The 18,833-nt window shown below is 48.7% G+C and overlaps 1 protein-coding gene across 1 annotated transcript in view; it reads left to right on the plus strand.

Annotated features, from left to right (window-relative positions):
- Positions 1–13,956, plus strand: part of LOC103191347 (NACHT, LRR and PYD domains-containing protein 12-like) — a 30,993-nt gene extending 17,037 nt beyond the window's left edge. The window contains exons 7-11 of the mRNA XM_042345441.1: positions 1,025–2,714; positions 5,392–5,470; positions 13,043–13,062; positions 13,546–13,713; positions 13,869–13,956. Of these exons, the coding sequence (XP_042201375.1) occupies positions 1,333–2,714; positions 5,392–5,470; positions 13,043–13,062; positions 13,546–13,713; positions 13,869–13,956 (1,737 nt within the window). The 5' untranslated portion in view covers positions 1,025–1,332. The remainder of the gene's footprint in view (positions 1–1,024; positions 2,715–5,391; positions 5,471–13,042; positions 13,063–13,545; positions 13,714–13,868) is intronic.
- Positions 13,957–18,833: the final 4,877 nt, after the last annotated feature.

The following is an 18,833-nucleotide window of genomic DNA, read 5'->3' on the forward strand; positions in this document are numbered from 1 at the left end:
TATAAAGACCTTCAGATCAATGACATCAAACTGATACAAAATATGAAATCATTTTATTTTTAATAAAATACTTTCTCCAAGCTTGAAACTCACCAAGTGTTTTACAAAATAATTTAGAAATTAAGCAAAGAGCAGTGGTTGGGAACTTGGAGGGCGGTGGATCTGAGCACCAGAATAGAGCTGGTGAATGTGGCAGAGTTCAGGAGAGCAAAGAACATGAAGGTGTTCGAAAGTCAGGCCATGGATCTGGAAATCCACCAACTGGGGACCTGGAATAAGTTGATCCGGGGGAGAAATGGGAAAAATTCAGGCCATCGGGATACACTGTAAACTGTCAAATGAAGGCAACTGTATTTAATTTATTAATTGTGGGAAATATTTCAAAAATTAACAAAATAAATATTGAATGTGTAAAAACAAAGAAGGAAGTAGAGGGGTTCAGAGGTGACTGTTTTTGGGGTACATGGATGGGGGCGGCTTGTGTATAATATGAACACTGTGAAGGACTGTCGGAGTGAATAATATGTTTCAGTATTTTACATTTTTATGTGCAAAAGAGAGAACCTGGGGTTCAATTCATGGTCAGGGTGAAACTTTAGGCAAGTTTCCTTACTCCACACGCCTCTTCACCCAGTAAGTGAAATCACTTGTCAGTTGATTGGCGGATTGCTGTCCGGGGACAATAATCACTTCAAAATCAAACAATAATTTGATCACTCAATCAACGGCTATTTGTGGGCACTGCTTTGCACAATTCGCTGCCGCCTGTTGCCCATAAAACATACAGTCACTATATTTTGTAGTATATCCTGTGAAGTGCTTTGTGACGTCTGGAAGAAGAGGTAAGGAGCTTATCAAAGGCAAGGATTACTATGATTTTGTGTGTGTTATGTATGCGTGCATGTATGTTTGTGTGTATGTATGAGTTTGAATGCATATATCAATAGAAATGTATGCACTTGTTTCAATGGGTTATTGTATAAATGTGCAGTAATATTGATGGGATCTGATGTTCAATTTTAAGACGTTCAGAAACAGCACAAAAAAACCATCCGCGCCCAGAATGAGAAACTCTCAGTAAACACCCTGCGAGGACGGGAGAAGACCAAGACATTTCTGCTGTCTGACCGCTACACAGAATTAATAGTCACTTCCTCTCACCGTGATCGGAGGCTGGTGGAGCATGAACTGGTGGCGAGAGGCAGAGAACATGAGGAGTGGCAAGAGAGGAATGTCAGGAAGGAGCAGGGGAGAATAGGATCGGATGAGCTGTTCGGATCTACTTTCGGGACAACCATCCTGAGTGGAATCGCAGGGATTGGGAAAACCACCATGGTGCAGAACATTCTGTATCGCTGGGCCACAGGGAAGGTCTATCCCCAGATCCACTGTGTCTTTCATTTCAAATTCCGTGACCTGAACGTGGTAAAAGGGGAAACCAGTCTGAAAACCATGGTCCTGGAATCATATCCTTATCTTCAGGATGTTCTGGACAAGATCTGGGAGAAGCCGGAACATTTGCTGTTTGTGTTTGATGGTTTGGACGAGTTCAAAGGCAAGATTGAGTTCACAGACAGTGACAGAAACCTATCCCTTGAAAGCCTGTGTCCCGTGGCTGACATTGTGCGCTCTCTGGTGCAGCAGGAAGTACTGAAAGGCTGTTCAGTGCTGATCACAAGCCGCCCAACTGCTCTGGAGTCTTTAGATCACATTCACACCAACCTCTGGGCTGAAATCCTGGGGTTCTTTGCTGAGGGAAGGGAAGATTATATCAGACGCTATTTTGGAGATGAGAAAATTGCAGCTGAAGTGCTGAGATATGTGAAGGAGAACGAAATCCTGTACACCATGTGCTTCAACCCTTCCTACTGCTGGATCCTCTGCTGTACATTGGAGACAATCTTCAAGCATCCAGAACACAGACAGCCTCCCCCCAAAACCATCACACAGCTGTACTCCAACTACATTTACAACATCCTGAAGAACCATCCCCGAGAGAGCGAGAGCCCTCGGGAGGTGATGCTGAGAGCCGGGGAGATGGCCTATGAGGGGGTCTGTAACAGGACCATTGTGTTCGATGATGACCATTTCAAACGCCATCAGCTTGAACCCTCAACCTTCATCTCTGGGTTTATGATGGAGATTCTGGAGAAGGATGATGGTGGGAGACGAGTTGTGTACACATTCCCTCACCTCACCGTCCAGGAGTTTGTGGCTGCTCTCGCTCAGTACCTGACTCCCGTCCGCAGGAACCTGGTGGAGCTGCTGGACCACGTTCACAAGGAGAACGACGGGCGCTTTGAGATCTTCCTGCGGTTTGTTGTGGGTCTCTCCTGGCCACACACAGCCCGGCAGCTGGAGGAGATCCTGGGGCCGTTACCTAACGCGTCAGTCTGTGAAGCCATCTCCTGGCTGAAGGTCAATGTTGAGGCGGCCATTAAACAGTCAGGGAGTAAAGATGGGAACAGGAAGCTGCTGAACATGATGTACTATCTGTTTGAGTCTCAGAACAAGAGACTGGCCCAGATCACACTCGGAGCTGTGGAGAAATTGAACTTTAGTGGGATGAGATTGAACCCTCTGGACTGTGCTGTGCTGTCTCATGTGTTACAGCTCTGTGACACCATAGAATACCTCAATCTCAACCGCTGTAACATCGGAGCTGAGGAGCTCCAGCGTCTGGTGCCCGCACTGCACAAGTGCCGACAGCTCAGGTTTGTCCTTATTGATGGTTACAATCAGAAACCTGTAGGTTATCAGCCAGAGAGTGAGGAGTGTGAGCGCTGGGGGAATAAACTGACATACAGACGGTCTCATTGGGGGAGAATTCCCAAACTCCTTCTGTCGGTAAATGAGACACGATGTTAAAGCCTGTGGCCAAGTCACATGGGCCGGGGGAGACTTGGCTGTCGGTGTGGGGAGTGAGTGCTGTGGGGCCTGAGCTGGTGGAAGCAAAGTAGGAGAGAGTCCTGGAGGGGCCAGGAGCCAATCAGGGGACCTGCAAGGAGGGGGGAAGGACGGAGGGAGAGGAAGGAGGGAGGAGCAGGAGGGAGGGAGAGAGGGGAAAGGTCCTAAGGAAGAAGGGCTTGGAGTGATGGGAAGGAGAGAGAGGGGGTGTTGGGATTGGAAGGAGGGATTGGGTTGCGGGAAGGGAAGGAGGGCGGGGGACAGAAGGAGTGTCAGAAGGAGCGAAGGTGGGAAGAAAGCAGGTATGGATCAGGGATGTGAAGAAGGAAGCGGAGAGCAAGGGAAGACTAGGGTTGGATGTAGGGAGTGAAAGGAATGAGGGAAGGGTGCAAAGAATGAGGAGGGGAAGGAGGGAAAGGATAGAGGGAGTAGAGAATGGGAAGGAGGGAGTGTATGGAGAGTTGGAGCAGCCAGAGGGCGAGAGAGGTGCAGGAAGGTAGGAGAGTATGAGGTGGAAGGATGAAGGGAAGTAGGGTAAGGGGTGAGGGAGGAAAGGAGGGAGGGACGAAGGTCGGGGAATGAGGGATGGGGGAAGGAGAGAGAGAGGTGGAGCGAGGGGAGGAAGGCAAGGAAGAGGGGAGGGAGGAGGGGGGGAGAGGAAAGAGGGAGAGAAAGGTAGGAGTGTGAGAATGGAGAGAGGGCAAAGAAGGATGGAGTGAGAGGAAGGAGGGAGTGGGAGGAAGGAGGGGGAGGAATTATGGGGGAATGGAAAGGAGGAAGGGAGGAATGGGAGACAGAAAGGGAGGGGGATGGAAAGCATGGAGAGAGGGAGAAGACAGAAGGAGAGGAAGGAGGGAGGAAAGGGACGGAGAGAGAGAAGGGAGCAAGTGGGGGAGTGAGACGAATGAGTGAGGTGAAGGAGATGGAGGTAGAGGAAGGAGGGAGAGTAACGATGGAGGGAGATGAAGGATTCAGGGAAGCGGGTAGGGAGGAAGAGGTAGGAGGGAAAGCAAGGTGGGAGGGAAGGGAGAGGGGGGGAGGATGGAGGGAATGGCGTGAAGGACGGAAAGGTGGGAAAGAAGGGAAGTAAAGAATGAGATGGAATGGAGGCAGGAGGGTGGTGGGATGGAGGGAAGGAAGGAGGTAGGGAAGGAGTAGGAAGGAAGGAGGGAGAGATGGGGAGGAGGGAGAGGGGTAGCGAGGGAGGGAGAAGAATGAGGGAGAGGAAGGAGGGAGCGTAAGGAGGGAGGGAGGGGAAGGATGGAGGGATGGGAAAGAGGGAGTGGAAGGCGGGAGGGTAAAGAGGGTGGAGGGAAGGAGGGAGAATAAGGAGCGAGGGAGGAGAAGTAGGGACGGAAGGAGGGAGGGGTTGGGAGAGGAAGAGGGAGGGAAGGGTGAGTGAGTGAGGGAGAGGAAGGAGCCAGAATAAGAAGCGAGAGATGGGAGGGAGGGGAAGAGGGAAGGTGGGAGGGAGAGGAAGTAGGAGAGAAAAGAGGATCGGAGATGAATGAGGGAGTGAGAGGAAAGAGAAAGGGAGATGAAGAAGGGAGGAAGAGGAGGCATGCAGAGGAAGGAAAGAGGGAGAGGAAGTAGGAAGGAAGGAGAGAGAGGAAGGAGGGAGGAAGGAGGTGGAGGAATGAGGGAGTGATGGGAAGGAGGGAGACAGTAGAGAGGGAAGGTGATGAGCGAGGGCGAGGAAAGTGAAAGAGGTAGCAGGGAGGGAGGAGAGAAAGGAGGGAGCTGAAGGAGGGGGCATGAGAGGGATGGGAACGAGGGTGTTGGAGGTGGGGTGGAAGTAGAAAAAGGGAGAGGAAGGAGCGATTGATGGAGGGAGGTGAAGGAGAAGGTGGAATGTGTTAGAGGAAGGAAGGAGAGGATGGAAGGAGAGGAAAGTGAGAGAGGAAGGAGGGAGGGAGTGGAATGAGGGAGCTTAAGGAGGCAGGGAGGTGAAGGAGCAAGGGAAGGAGCGAGGTGGGGAGAGGAAGGAGGGAGGGTAGGGCGGGTGACGCGTGGTGGTGAGGGATACCCGAGGAAGAAGGGAGAGTATGGATGGCGGGAGGGGAAGCAGGGAGGGAAGGAGGAATGAAGGGGAGGGTGCAAGGGGGAGTGAGAGGCAGGAAGGAGAGAGGGTGGGGGAGGGAGAGGAAGGAGGGAGGGAGAGGAATGAAGGGTGGAGGGAGGGAGCAGAGCGAAGGAGGGCGGGAGGTCGGTAGGAAGGGAATGGGGAAGGTGAAGTTTGAATGATGGAAATGGTTGCGGAGCAGTAATAATTCCCCACCGGGGCCACACGGAAACCCCACCGGTCACCTGTTCAACACATGAATCGACAAAATGTCAGCGGTTTGATGACCGCGTCACTTGTGCGGTGTGTCTGACCCTCAGCGCCTTGGGACTTGCTCCCCAAGTGAAAAGCTCCTCTACATACATGTCAATGGGCATTGTGTTGTTACTCTATATTCCCTGTGTTTGTGTCTCTCTGTCCAGCCTGGAGTTCAATAACCTGAGAGATTGTGGAGTGAAGAGAGTGTGTGAGGCTCTGAGGAACCCGGAGTGTAAAATACAGATTCTGAGGTAAGTAACGCACTGTGTCTCCAGAGTCTGAATGGCTCCAATATCTCAATGTGTTTATTGTGACTGTCCGATCAGTGCGGCTGAATATTGTGACAGGAATCGGTGTGTCAGTGTGAGGCCACAAACCATCGTTTACATCAAACTCTCAACATGTGTTAATGTGTGTGTGTCTGTGTGTGTGATTTTGTGCCTTTTGTGTGTGTGCTGGTGTGAGTGTTTGCATTCTTGTGTGTGTGTTATTTTTCTGTGAGTGTTTGTGTCTTTCTGTGTGTTTTTCTTTGTGTGCATTTGCGTGTGGATGGGTGATTGTGTGTTTTTCTGTGCATTTATTTGTGTTTATGTGTATTTACGGGTGTGTGTTTGTGTGTGTGATTTTGTGTTTATATGTTTGTGTTTGTGTGCGTTTGAGTGTGTGTCTGTCTGTTTATGTGTGTGTGTGTTTGCAAATTAGTTTTTCTGTATTTTGTGTGTTTCTGTGTATTTGTGTGTGTCGGTGTTTGTGCGTATGTTTGTGTATATATGTATATGTATGTGTTTGTGTGTGTGCTTGTGTGTGTTTCTGTGTGTGTGCTTGTGTGTGTTTCTGTGTGTGCGTGCATGTGCTCACGTGTGACTTTGATTGTGTGTGGTTGTGAGTGGTTTTTGTGTGTATGTTTCTGTGTGTTTTTGTGCTTATTTCTGTCTGTGTACGTTTCTATGTGTTTGTTTGCACGCATGCTTGTGTATGTGATTTTGTGTATTTGTGTGTTTGTTTGTGTGTATGATTGTGCATGTGTGTGTGATTGTGTGTGCTTGCGTGTGTTTCTGTGTGCATGTGGGGGGGGGGGGGTTACTTGTGTGTTAAGTGTGTGTGTATGCCTGTGTGTTTGTTTGTGTGTGTTTGATTTTGTGTGTTTATGTATACGTGTGTGTGTGTTTGTTTGTGTCTGTGGATGTTGTTTGTTTGTGTATTTCTATGTGTGTGTGTTTATTTGTGTTTGTTGTGTGTATGTGTGTGTGTTTTTGTGGGCATACTTGTTTGTGTGTATATGTTTGTGTATGCACGTGCGTGTTTTTGTGTTTGTGTGTTTGTATGTTTTGTGTCTGTGTATCCTTGTGTGTTTGTTTGTGTATTTGTGTGCGCGTTTGTGTGCGCATTTCTGTGTGCATATGCTTTGGTGCGTATGTGCGTTTGCATACATACTTGTGTGTTTGTGTGGATGTGTATCAGCTTGTTTGTGCATGTGTGTGATTTTTTTGTGTGTTCGTAAGTACTTGTGTGTTTGTGTGCATTTGCGTTTCTGTGTGTATTTGTGTGTGGGCTTGTGCGTTTATTTGCATATCTGTGTTTGTGTGTACTTCTGTATGCCATGTGTTTATGCGTGAGCAAGTGAGTAAGTGGGTTTGCGAGGCTGTGTTTCTGTATTTGTTTCTGTGTTTGCTTGCGTGTTTTCTTGTGTGTTTCTTTGTTTGTGTGTGTGTTTGTGCATCTGTGTTTGTATGTGAGACTGTGTGTCTGTTTGTGCATTTATGTGTATTTGGGTGTGTGTGTTTTTGTAATGGTGCGTATTTGTGTGCATGTTTGTGTATCTGTTTCTGTGTATATGTTTGTGTATGCGTGCATGTGTTTTTGTGCTTGTGTGTTTGTGTGTGTATTTGTTCTTTGTGTGTTTGTGCATTGGTGTGCGTGCGTGTGTCTGTGTGTGTTTGTGTGTCCGTGTGTGGGTGTTTGTTCGTGCAGTCGGGGAGCGGCAGCAGGACAGCGCGGGGAGGAGCCTGGGCCTACTGACCCAGATACTTAAACTCGACGCCGGAGCGAGTGCAGCCAGTCGGGGAGCGGCAGCAGGACAGCGCGGGGAGGAGCCTGGGCCTACTGACCCAGGTACTTAAACTCGACGCCGGAGCGAGTGCAGCTAGGGGCAGGGGAGGGAGGTGTGGGGGCGGAGCGGGGGAACTGCGACGTCATAGATTAGTTTTCAGGTGAGTGCGCGCGCACAAAAAAAAAAAAAAAAAAAAAAAAAAAAACCTCTGCGCCCCCCCCCCCCCCCCCTCCAAGGGCTCACATCAGAGCCCACTATGGTCCTGTTGGGTTCGATGCCCCAATCTGCGGGATAATGCCATCCACCTGACCGCTCGCTCCCGGTCCCCGCGTGCGCACTATGGCTGCCGCTTTGACCCGAGCCCCCTCACCCCCTCCCTCCCTCCCCCCTCCTCTCTCCCCCCAAACCCTCCCCCCTCTCCATCTCTCCCGCTCTCTCCTCCTCTCTCTCCGTCCCTCTCGTCTTCTATCCCCACTTGACCCTCCCACAACCTCCCTCTGTTCCAGTCTGGGAATCCTCCGCCGGGCTCACCGCGGCACTCGGCGTTGGCTGTCCAGCAGCAGCCACACCGACTGCCCCATTCCCCACCACTCTCGCCAGCCACCCCGGACACAGACCCGGGGAGTCAACCTCTCCTCCCTCATCCCCATCTCCCCCACCCCTGCCTCACAACCTGGACCCCCCTCCCCTCCCACACACCCTTCTGTCAACCGCTCCCTCCACATCGGACTGCAAAATGTCCGCTCCCTCTGCAACAAGGCCCTGGTCATCAACGATCTCATCCTTGATGAGAACGTTGATATCATGGCCTTGACAGAAACGTGGCTCACCCCAGGCGACACCTTCCCCCTCACGGAGGCCACGCCACCCGGCTACACCTCCCACCACATCCCCCGCCCCAACCGCCGTGGCGGTGGTGTTGCCCTTATCTCAAGGACACCACTTGCCCTATCCCCCTACTCCTCTGGCTCTTTCCCCTCCTTCGAGCACCTCACCCTCTCCCACCCCTCATTCCTCTCCCTTAAAATCCTCCTCCTCTACCGGCCCCCTAAAACCTCTCCCACCTTCATCTCTGACATTTCAACACTCCTCACATCTCTTTGCCTCTCCTCTGATCGCCTCATCATCCTGGGCGACTTTAACCTACACTTCACCCCCTCCTGCTCCATCTCCACAGACTTCTCTTCCCTGCTCTCCTCACTCAACCTTTCCCTACACATAAACTCCCCCACTCACAGTCACGGCCACCCACTCGATTTGGTGATCACCCGGGGCCTCAGTGTCTCGGATGTCACTATTACCGACAAGGCCATCTCCGACCACTACTTCATCTCCTTCACCACCTCCACCCCCCTCCCCACCTCCACCAGACCCACCACCATCTTCTACCGCCCTTGGAAGAAGTTACCCCCACAATCCCTAACCGATGCCTTGGAGTCCTCTGAACTCCTCTCCCTCTGGCCTTCAACCCTCACCGACCCCTCTTCTCCTCTCTCCCTCCTCCACAATATCCTCTCCTCCACACTCGATACTCTTGCCCCCATCACTTCCCGCACTGTCTCCTACTCCCGCTCCTCCCCCTGGTACACCACCCACCTCCGCTCACTGAAATGCCAGGTGCGGGCTGCTGAGCGCACCTTTGTCAAATCCGGCTTAACGGTCCACCGACAAATCTGGCTGGACCTCCTCAAAATTTACCGCTCCACTCTAGCCTCGGCCAAGTCGTCCTTCTACTCCAGGATAATCCTGGAGGCGAAGAACAACCCCAGGCTACTGTTTTCCACCACATCCCGACTCCTCCGTCCCCCCCGCCACCCCGCGCAGGTCATCTCCTCCAACCTTCACTGCGAGGAGATGCTGGATTTCCTTGAATCCAAGATCAAGGGAATCCGCTCCGCGGTCACTTCCCCTCCAACTTCCACCCACCACCCACCCCTTCCCTCCCACACTCCGACTCCTACCCATCCTCCCCTACACACCTTCGTACCCGTTTCCCCACCCTCTGTCACTGAACTCATCCTATCCCTAAAACCAACCACCTGCTCCCTTGACCCCATCCCCACTCCACTCCTTATCTCCCAGCTCCATTTTCTTGCCCCACACATCACTGACATCATAAACCTGTCCCTCTCCTCTGGCTCTGTCCCCATTCCATTAAAAACTGCCATCATCACGCCCACCCTGAAAAAACCCTCCCTTGATGCGTCGCAGCTATCAAGCTACCGGCCCATCTCCAACCTCCCCTTTCTCTCCAAGGTCTTGGAAAGAGTTGTCGCCTCCCAACTGCGCTCTTTCCTCTCCACCCATTCTCTTTTTGAACCCCTTCAGTCAGGTTTCCGTGCTGCTCATAGCACAGAAACTGCCCTGGTCAAGGTCACCAATGATATCCTGACCATCTGTGACCAGGGCTCCCTCTGTCTCCTCGTCCTCCTCGACCTATCGGCAGCATTCGATACGGTCGACCACGCTATCCTACTCCACCGCTTGTCCTCCCACCTCAACCTTCAAGGCACTGTCCTTGAATGGTTTAGCTCTTACCTTTCCCACCGTCTTCACTTCGTCTCAACGAATGGCTTCTCCTCCACCCCCCGTACTGTCTCATGTGGTGTCCCTCAGGGCTCTGTCCTCGGTCCCCTCCTCTTCACCCTCTATATGCTCCCCCTCGGTGACATCATCCGCAAACATGGGGTTAACTTCCACATGTATGCGGATGACACCCAACTCTACCTTTCCTCCTCTACTCTCAACTCCACGACCACCGATGTCCTGACAGCCTGCCTGTCCGACATCGAGTCCTGGACGAGAGACAACTTTCTTCAGCTCAACGTGCGAAAAACCGAGGCCCTCCTGATTGGCTCACGTCAGCGCCTCCGCACCTCAGGCGCTGACACCATCAGCATCCAAGGCTGCACTCTCCACCTCTCAAAGCCAGTCAGGAACCTCGGCGTTTTGTTCGACCCTGAGCTGTCCTTTCTCCCTCACATCCGCACCACAACTGGCACCGCCTTCCATCACCTCCGGAATATCGCCAGATTACGGCACTACCTCACCCCTCACGCTGCTGAAACCCTGGTTCACGCCTTTGTCACCTCAAGGCTGGACTATGGGAACTCTCTCCTCGCCGGCCTTCCCGCCACCTCCCTCCACAAGCTGCAGGTCATTCAGAACTCTGCAGCTCGTGTACTGTCCCGCACCAGGCTTCGGGACCACATCACTCCTACCCTCGCTCGCCTCCACTGGCTCCCCATCCCCCAGAGGATTGATTTCAAGATCCTCATCCTCACCTACAAGGCCATTCACGGCCTTGCTCCCTCCTACCTCTCCAACCTACTATCCCCCTACCTACCTGCCCGTACCCTCCGTTCCTCTGGCTCCGGTCTGCTCCACGTCCCCCGCCCCAACCGCCCTACTATCGGTGGTCGGGCCTTCAGCCTCTCAGCCCCGAGGCTCTGGAACTCCATCCCCCAGTGCCTTCGCCTTGCTTCCTCCCTTTCCTCCTTCAAGGCCGGTCTCAAAACCTTTCTCTTTGACCGAGCCTTCAGCTCCCCTCTCGACTCTCTTCCTCCTCCTCGCTCCCTCCCTTCCCTCCCCTCACCCTGACCATTTCCCCCCTCCTCTCTCCCTCCCTCCCCTCACCCTGACCATTTCCCCCCAATGCTCGGGTCATGACCCAACTGTGCAGCGCCTTGGGACGTCCTCCTGACGTGAAAGGCGCTCTATAAATGGAATCTTGTTGTTGTTGTTGTTGTTGTTTGTATATGTGTGTGTCTTTGTGTGTATTTGTCTGTGGGTCATGAGTTTGATTGTACATATGTGTGTGTATTTGTGTGGTGTGTGTGTCTGTGAGTTTTTGTGTGTTCTATCTGTGTCTGTATGTGTGTTTGTGTGTGTGTGTTTGTGCATCTGTGTTTCTATGTGAGACTGTGTGTCTGTTTGTGCATTTATGTGTATTTGGGTGTGTGTGTTTTTGTAATGGTGCGTATTTGTGTGCATCTGTGTGTATCTGTTTCTGTGTATATGTTTGTGTATGCGTGCATGTGTTTTTGTGCGTGTGTGCTTGTGTGTTTGTGTGTGTATTTGTTCTTGGTGTGTTTGTGCATTGGTGTGCGTGCGTGTGTCTGTGTGTGTTTGTGTGTCCGTGTGTGGGTGTTTGTTTGTGTATGTGTGTCTTTGTGTGTATTTGTCTGTGGGTCATGAGTTTGCTTGTACATATGTGTGTTTTTGTGTGTGTGTGTGTGTGTCTGTGAGTTTTTGTGTGTTCTATCTGTGTCTGTATGTGGGTTTGTGTGTGTGTGTGTGTTTGTGTGTGTTTTGGGGCACTCCAGTAAACTGTCCGGTATCAAACAAACTGTGTGTTACAGTGGGTTATACACACTGTGTTTACTCTGATCCCTGTAATGTCTCTGTGTCTCTGATCTCCAGGCTGGAGGATAACAATCTGACAGCAGATTATACCGACGATCTGTTCTCCGCTCTCAGCACAAACCATTCACTGACGGGGCTGCACCTGAACAAGAATTATCTGGATGATTGTGGAGTGAAGCGACTGTGTGAGGCTCTGAGGAACCCGGAGTGTAAAATACAGAGTCTGGAGTAAGTAACGCACTGTGTCTCCAAAGTCTGAATGACTCCAATATCTCAATGTGTTTATTGTGACTGTCTGATCAGTGCGGCTGAATATTGTGACAGGAATCGTGTGACAGTGTGAGGCCACAAGCCATCGTTTACATCAAACTCTCAACGTGTGTTAATAAGAAACCATGTGCTGGAAACCCCAACTCTAATGACATGTGGACAGTCACAGCTCCGACCCCTAAACTGGCTCCAAGCCCAAACCCGCTCCCATTGTGTCTAATCCCGAAGCTCCTGCCCTGGTCCCGTCAATCCCTCCACACACTGTGGGTTTGTAGTTCTCTACTATTGTCAGCCGTGTGTCTGACACACACACAAACCTGTCATCGGACTTCAAACTCTCCAAACAAACCTCCTGACAGTTCCACATCCGACTGGAGATTTGTGTGTGTGGAATGGAGGCACATTCTCTCCACGGCAGTGGGAAGCTTTTGATCCACTGGGAGACTTTTCAGATAAATTGTGTACTAATCCAGAATCCAAGCCTCACTGGGAGCTCAGAGCAGCACTGAATAGTGTGTTTGTTTTGTGTTTGTATTGTGTTGCTGCATGTGTGCGTTTCTGTGTACACGTGTGTGTGTGTGTGTGTGTGTGTGCACGTGTGACTGTGTGGAGCTTGTTTTTGTATGCAGGCCTTTGTGTATTTTGTGCGTTTTTTTGCGCTGTGATTGTATATATTTTTCTATGCGCCAGTGAGTCTGCGTGTGTCTGCTTTTATGTTTGTGCGTGTGTTAAGGGTATTTTTTGTGTGTGTACGCATGTGTATGTGTATGTGTGTGTATGTGTATGTGTGTTTATTTTATATCTTTGTATGTTTTTTTTGTATGTGTTTGTACATGTGTGTCGGTTTCTGTGTGTGTGTGTATGCACACTCCTGCAATCTGTCCGGCTCCAACATGATGGCAGCGCTTCCTCCCTAATCCTGAGATATTGAACTCACTCACGTCTATGTTTCCATCCATATTCTCCACTGACATTTGCTCCCGGACGCAAATATTTTTGAGGAAAAATCAGGTGTTGAGGTACCGTTTTGTTGGTATCTTTACAGTCGAAATGTCTGGAAAAACCTCACCCAGAATAAAGTCTGCACAGCTTTAGCCCTGAGTTAGCCTGTGTCTGCTCACACATTGCAGCTGAGCCCTGTAGCTCAGTGGTTAGAGCCCTCGCCTCGCTAGCGAGAGGGCCTGGGGGTGATTCCTGGCAGGGAAAAACCTTACAGATTTTTGCTTACTCCACTCGAGTGTCAATAACAATCCGTTTGTTAGACGATTTGCAAATCACTTGTCTCGGATAATAATAACTTCAAAACAATATTTCACACCAAAAATATACAATCAATACACTTTACAGTACATCCTGTGAAGAGATTTGAGGCGTTTCCAAGACATGATGAGGCGCTGTATCAAATGCCAGGATTATTATTATATTATATATTATATCTGGGTATCAGGAAAACCCTCTGAGGCCCCCTCGCTGGGAGCAGGGACTGTCTGAGGCTCGTTTTACATCTTTGTATCCGCTTGTGGGCTCTAACGCCTCTTCCTTCCGTGGGTGACGCCCTGTAGTGAATGATAGTGGGTTATACACACTGTGTTTACTCTGATCCCTGTGATTTCTCTGTGTCTCTGATCTCAAGGCTGAACAGGAACAGACTGACCGATGGCTGCACTGATGCTCTGGTCTCCGCTCTCAGTACAAACCGCTCACTGACGCTCCTGGACCTGAGCTCTAACTCCTTCACAGACGGCTCTGTCCGCGCTCTCCGCCGCCTCATACAGACCTGCACCAGTCTGGAGGAGGTCTGGTAAGTGATTGTGTCAGTGGTTAATGTGATAAACACACAGAGAAAGGCTGTGAATCAGAATGGGAACAGTTTGAAGGGATTTATGTATTTGTTAAACTGCGACATGAACAGTTTACATTATCCCGTGGGTTTATTTCCTGTTTAATGTGTTTCAGGCTGCTGGGGAATAGGTTCAGTTCAGACGGACGGAATCAGCTGTTGTCATTGCGGAGAATCAGAGCTGAGCTGAGAGTAGAAATATGACACTGACTGAGTCAGTGACTGTCCACACAGTCTGTGTAATATGGAATATATTCTGTACACTGTAGTGACTGATTATTAAAGATGATAATCCTGATTCCTCTCCCATCCCTGCCCTGGGGACTGTTATTATCACATAAATCCTGACATACACCTGCCATCTGCCTCTCTCTTCCCTTATTATCCTTTCTCTCTCTCTCCCTGTCATTCTTTCTCTTTATCAGTCTCTCTCTCTCTCTCTTCACAGTCTCTCTCTCTCCCTCTCATCCACAAAACAGGCAGTGACTACACTTTATAATATATTCAACTTTGTTGTCTCTCTCACGGTCTCCCTCCATCTGTCCCTCCCTCTCTCTCTCATTCTCTCTCTCTCTCTCATTCTCTCTCTCTTACATGTTCACTCTATCTCTCTCTCACACTCTTACACACTCTCTGTCTCCCTCGTACTTTCTCTATGTCTCTCACTCACACTCGTTCTATTTCTCTATCATACTCTCTCACATTCTCTCTGACCCTATCTCTCACACTTGGTCTCTCTCACACTCTCTGTCCCTCTCTCACATTCTCTCACTGTCTCTCACACTCACAATTTCTCTGTCTTTCTCACACTCTCACACTCACTCTGTCTGTCTCACACTCTGACACACACATTCAGACAGACACAAAGTCGTATAGACACAGACACAGAAACACACAGACACACACACAGAAACACTTAGATACACACGCAATGATGCACACACAGCCACAAACACACAGGTATGCAGAAACATACACACGGACAGACACAGTCACATACAGAGACACACTCACAAACACACACACAGACACAGCCACGTACATATACACAGACATATACAAGCACACACAGACACACGCAGATATACACATGCAGACACACATACAGACAAAACAGACACACACACAGACACACTCACACATATACACACAAAGACACACATGTATATAGAGAGTAACACTCACATAAACACAAAGACACACAAACATATACACATAGATACAGAAACACATATACACACAGACACACAGAAACATGCATACACACACAGAGACACACTCACAGACACACAGAGACAAACAACACACGACAGACAGAAACACACACAAAGACACACGCAGAAGCAAACATACATATACACGCACACAGCCACACACATACACACAAGACACACGGGCATACACATGCAGACACTCATATGCAGACACACACAACCACACACACTCACAGACACAAACACACACACTCAATTACACAAACACATTCAGACACAAACATACACACAGACACAAACATACACACAGACACAGATACACAGACACACATATGCACACACACACACACAGAAACATAGATGCACAGAAACACATGCCCACACACAGAGAAACACACACACAGATACACACAGACACACACACAGACATACACAGAAACACACACACAGAAACACGCACAGACACACACACAGTCACACACACAGGGACACAGCAACACACACACAGACACACACATACATACACACAGACGCGCACACGCATATACACACAAACACGCAGACACATGCATACATACAGATATACGCACACACACACACACACACACACAGGCACACACACACACACACAGACACAAAATCGCACACACACTCACATACACACACATGTACACACAGACACAGGCTCACACACACACAGAAACACACAAACACATTAACAAACAGACACCATAGAATTACATATGCACACAGACACACACAGAAACACACACACACAAACACAAAGACGCACACGCACAGACACTTTCACAGACACACATTCACACAGACACACAGACACAGCAAATATCTGTGAAATCTCTTAAACCCAAAGAGAAACTGAACAAATCTCTGCAGCACAAAATCAGCTTCAAACCCAACAAATAAAGACACAGATTTTACTGTAAACCCATTGAAACATCGACTTTAACCAATAAAAATGTTTAAAGTCACTCACTTTGCACAGAGCTTGGCGTGTGTCTGTCTGTCTCTGTGCTGTCTCTGTATCTCTGTGTCTGGATCGCTGTGTCTCTCTATGTGTCTGCCTCTGTGTCTCACTTTGTATCTCTCTGTCTGTGTCTATGTCTGCATGCCTGTCTGTCTGTATCTATGTATCTCTATCTGTGTCTGCCTGTCTCCGTGTCTCTCTCTGTATTTCTTTGTCTGTCTGTCTGTCTGTCTGTCGGTCGGTCGGTCGGTCGGTCGGTCGGTCCCTGTGTCTCTCTCTCTGTGTCTCTGCCTATCTCTGTCTCTCTCTCTGTATCTCTCTCTCTGTCTCTGTGTCTCTCGCAATGTATGTCTGTCTGTCTCTGTGACTCTCTCGGTAGCTCTCTGTCTGTCTGTGCCTATGCCTTCTGTGTGTCTGTCTCTATGTCTCTCTCTGTGTCATTCTGTCTGTGTGACTGTGTGTCTCTCAATGTCTTTGTCTCTGTCTGTCTGTGTCTCTAAGTCCCCACATCTTCAAGGTTCATAATGCATCAGTAAAAACTCTTCACGAATATCAAATATATGCATGTACTTTTGCATTAACTTTTCCTTTTGAATTTAATACCAAACCCATGAAAAACATCTGCAGCCGGTTATGGAATCCAAAGATTGCTAGGATTCAAAGTGCACCAGTGCAAAATATACCCAATTCTGCATTAATATTAAATATCTCCATGTGTTTTTGCAGGAGCTTTGTATTATAATAATAACCCACTCTCTGGGTAGCACACGGGAAACGGGTTTGCAAAGTTATTAAACACCAATTTATAAAGACATGAAGCGGGTTATAAACGTCCCAGAAACCCAGGATTTTATGTACATTAGTGCAAAACTTTCCTAATTCTGCATTAATATCAAATATATCAATAGGTTTTTGCATAAACTTTTCCCTTTGATTTTAACCCCAAATCCGTGAAAAACACATGCAGTGGGTGGTAAAATTCCCAGATTCCTGGTGTGCAAAACATCCCCAATTCTGCCTTTATATTAACCAATTAACTGCTTTTTGTATTAATATTTTGCATTAACTGTGCAAGCCACAGCCCCTGTAGCTCAGGGGTTAGACCCATCGCCTCGCACCCCACAGCCCCTGTAGCTCAGGGGTTAGGCCCATCGCCTCGCACCCCACAGCCCCTGTAGCTCAGGGGTTAGACCCATCGCCTCGCACCCCACAGCCCCTGTAGCTCAGGGGTTAGACCCATCGCCTCACATGCCGCAGTTCCCGTAGCTCAGGGGTTAAATCTCACGCGACACATTCACTCAACTTTTCAGTCAAACCCACAGTCACAACACTTCATAGCCAAACACGCCGTCACTTCACTTGACAGTCAAACACACAGTCACTATCCTTTACACTAAAACACACAGTCACTACACTTTACAGTCAAACACATAGTTACTGCACTTTACAGTTAAACACAAAGTCACTAAACTTTTCAGTCAAACACACATTCACAACACTTCACAGCGAAACACACAATCACTTCACTTGACAGTCAAACAGACAGTGACTACCCTTTACATTGAAGCACACAGACACTGCACTTTACAGTCAAACAGAGTCACTACACTTCACAGTCAAACACATAGAACATAAGAATTAGGAGCAGGAGTAGGCCATCCGGCCCCTCGAGCCTGGCCCGCCATTCCATGAGATCGTGGCTGATCTTCTGACCTAACTCTAATTACCTGCCCTCTCCCCATATCCCCTAATCCCTCTATTTTTTAAAAAACATATTAGTCTCAGACTTGAAGATGTTCAAGGACTGACCGTCTACAGCCTTCTGGAGGAGTGAATTCCATACATTCACTGCCCTCTGAGTGAAGAAATGTTTCCTCAACTCTGTTCTAAAAGGCTGACCCTTAATTTTCAGACTGTGACCCCCGGTTATAGATTCTCCCACCGGGGAAACAGACCCTCAGTGTCTACTTTATCAGATCTTACCCTCCCACCGAGTTTAGTTTAGTTTAGTTTAGTTTAGTTTAGTTTCATTTCGTTTCGTTTCGTTTAGTGTCATCTGCGAATTTTGATACGTTACATTCAATGTCCTCGTCTGGATCATTGATGTAAATTGTAAATAGCTGAGGCCCAAACACTGATCCTTGTGGCCCTCCACTAGTCATCTCCTGCCAATTCGAGAATGATCCATTTGTCCCTACACTCTGTTTTCTACCCGTTGGCCACTCTTCAATCCATGCTAATATGTTCCCATTAATCCCATGCGCCTTAACCTTTTGTGTGGCACTTTGTCAAATGCCTTTGTAAAATCCAAATATACTACATCTACTGTTTCCTCCCAGTCTATCCTTTTAGATACATCATCAAAAAACTCTAAAAGATTAGTTAAGCACTCAAGAATTTTTCCTACCACTGATATCAGACTAAGTGGTCTATAGTTCCCTATCTTTTCTCTCCCACCCTTCCTTAAATAGTTGTGTAATATTTACAATCTTCCAATCAATGGGAACCATTCCAGAATCCACAGAATTTTGGAAGATCAAAGACAAGCCATCCACTATCTCAGTAGCCACCTCTTTTAAAACCCGAGGATGTAGGCCATCAGGTCCAGGAGATGTAGCAGTTTTAAGAGCTGATAATTTACCTAAAACCATTTCTTTCCTACTATTAATTCCCTCAAGTTGCTCGCTAACATTTTCTTCTTTGTTCCCCTCTATTCTTGATAGATTTTCAGTGATTTCTAAGGTGAAAACAGTAGCAAAGTACATGTTTAATGACGATGGACGTCTTTGCCCCCTACTATAATTCCCCCCGCCTCTGCCTGTAGCGGACACACATTTACTTTTGACAGCCACTTCCTCTTTATATATTTATAAAAACTC

The sequence above is a fragment of the Callorhinchus milii genome, unplaced genomic scaffold (genome assembly GCF_018977255.1).
Source record: "Callorhinchus milii isolate IMCB2004 unplaced genomic scaffold, IMCB_Cmil_1.0 Scaffold47, whole genome shotgun sequence".
NCBI lineage: Eukaryota > Metazoa > Chordata > Chondrichthyes > Chimaeriformes > Callorhinchidae > Callorhinchus > Callorhinchus milii.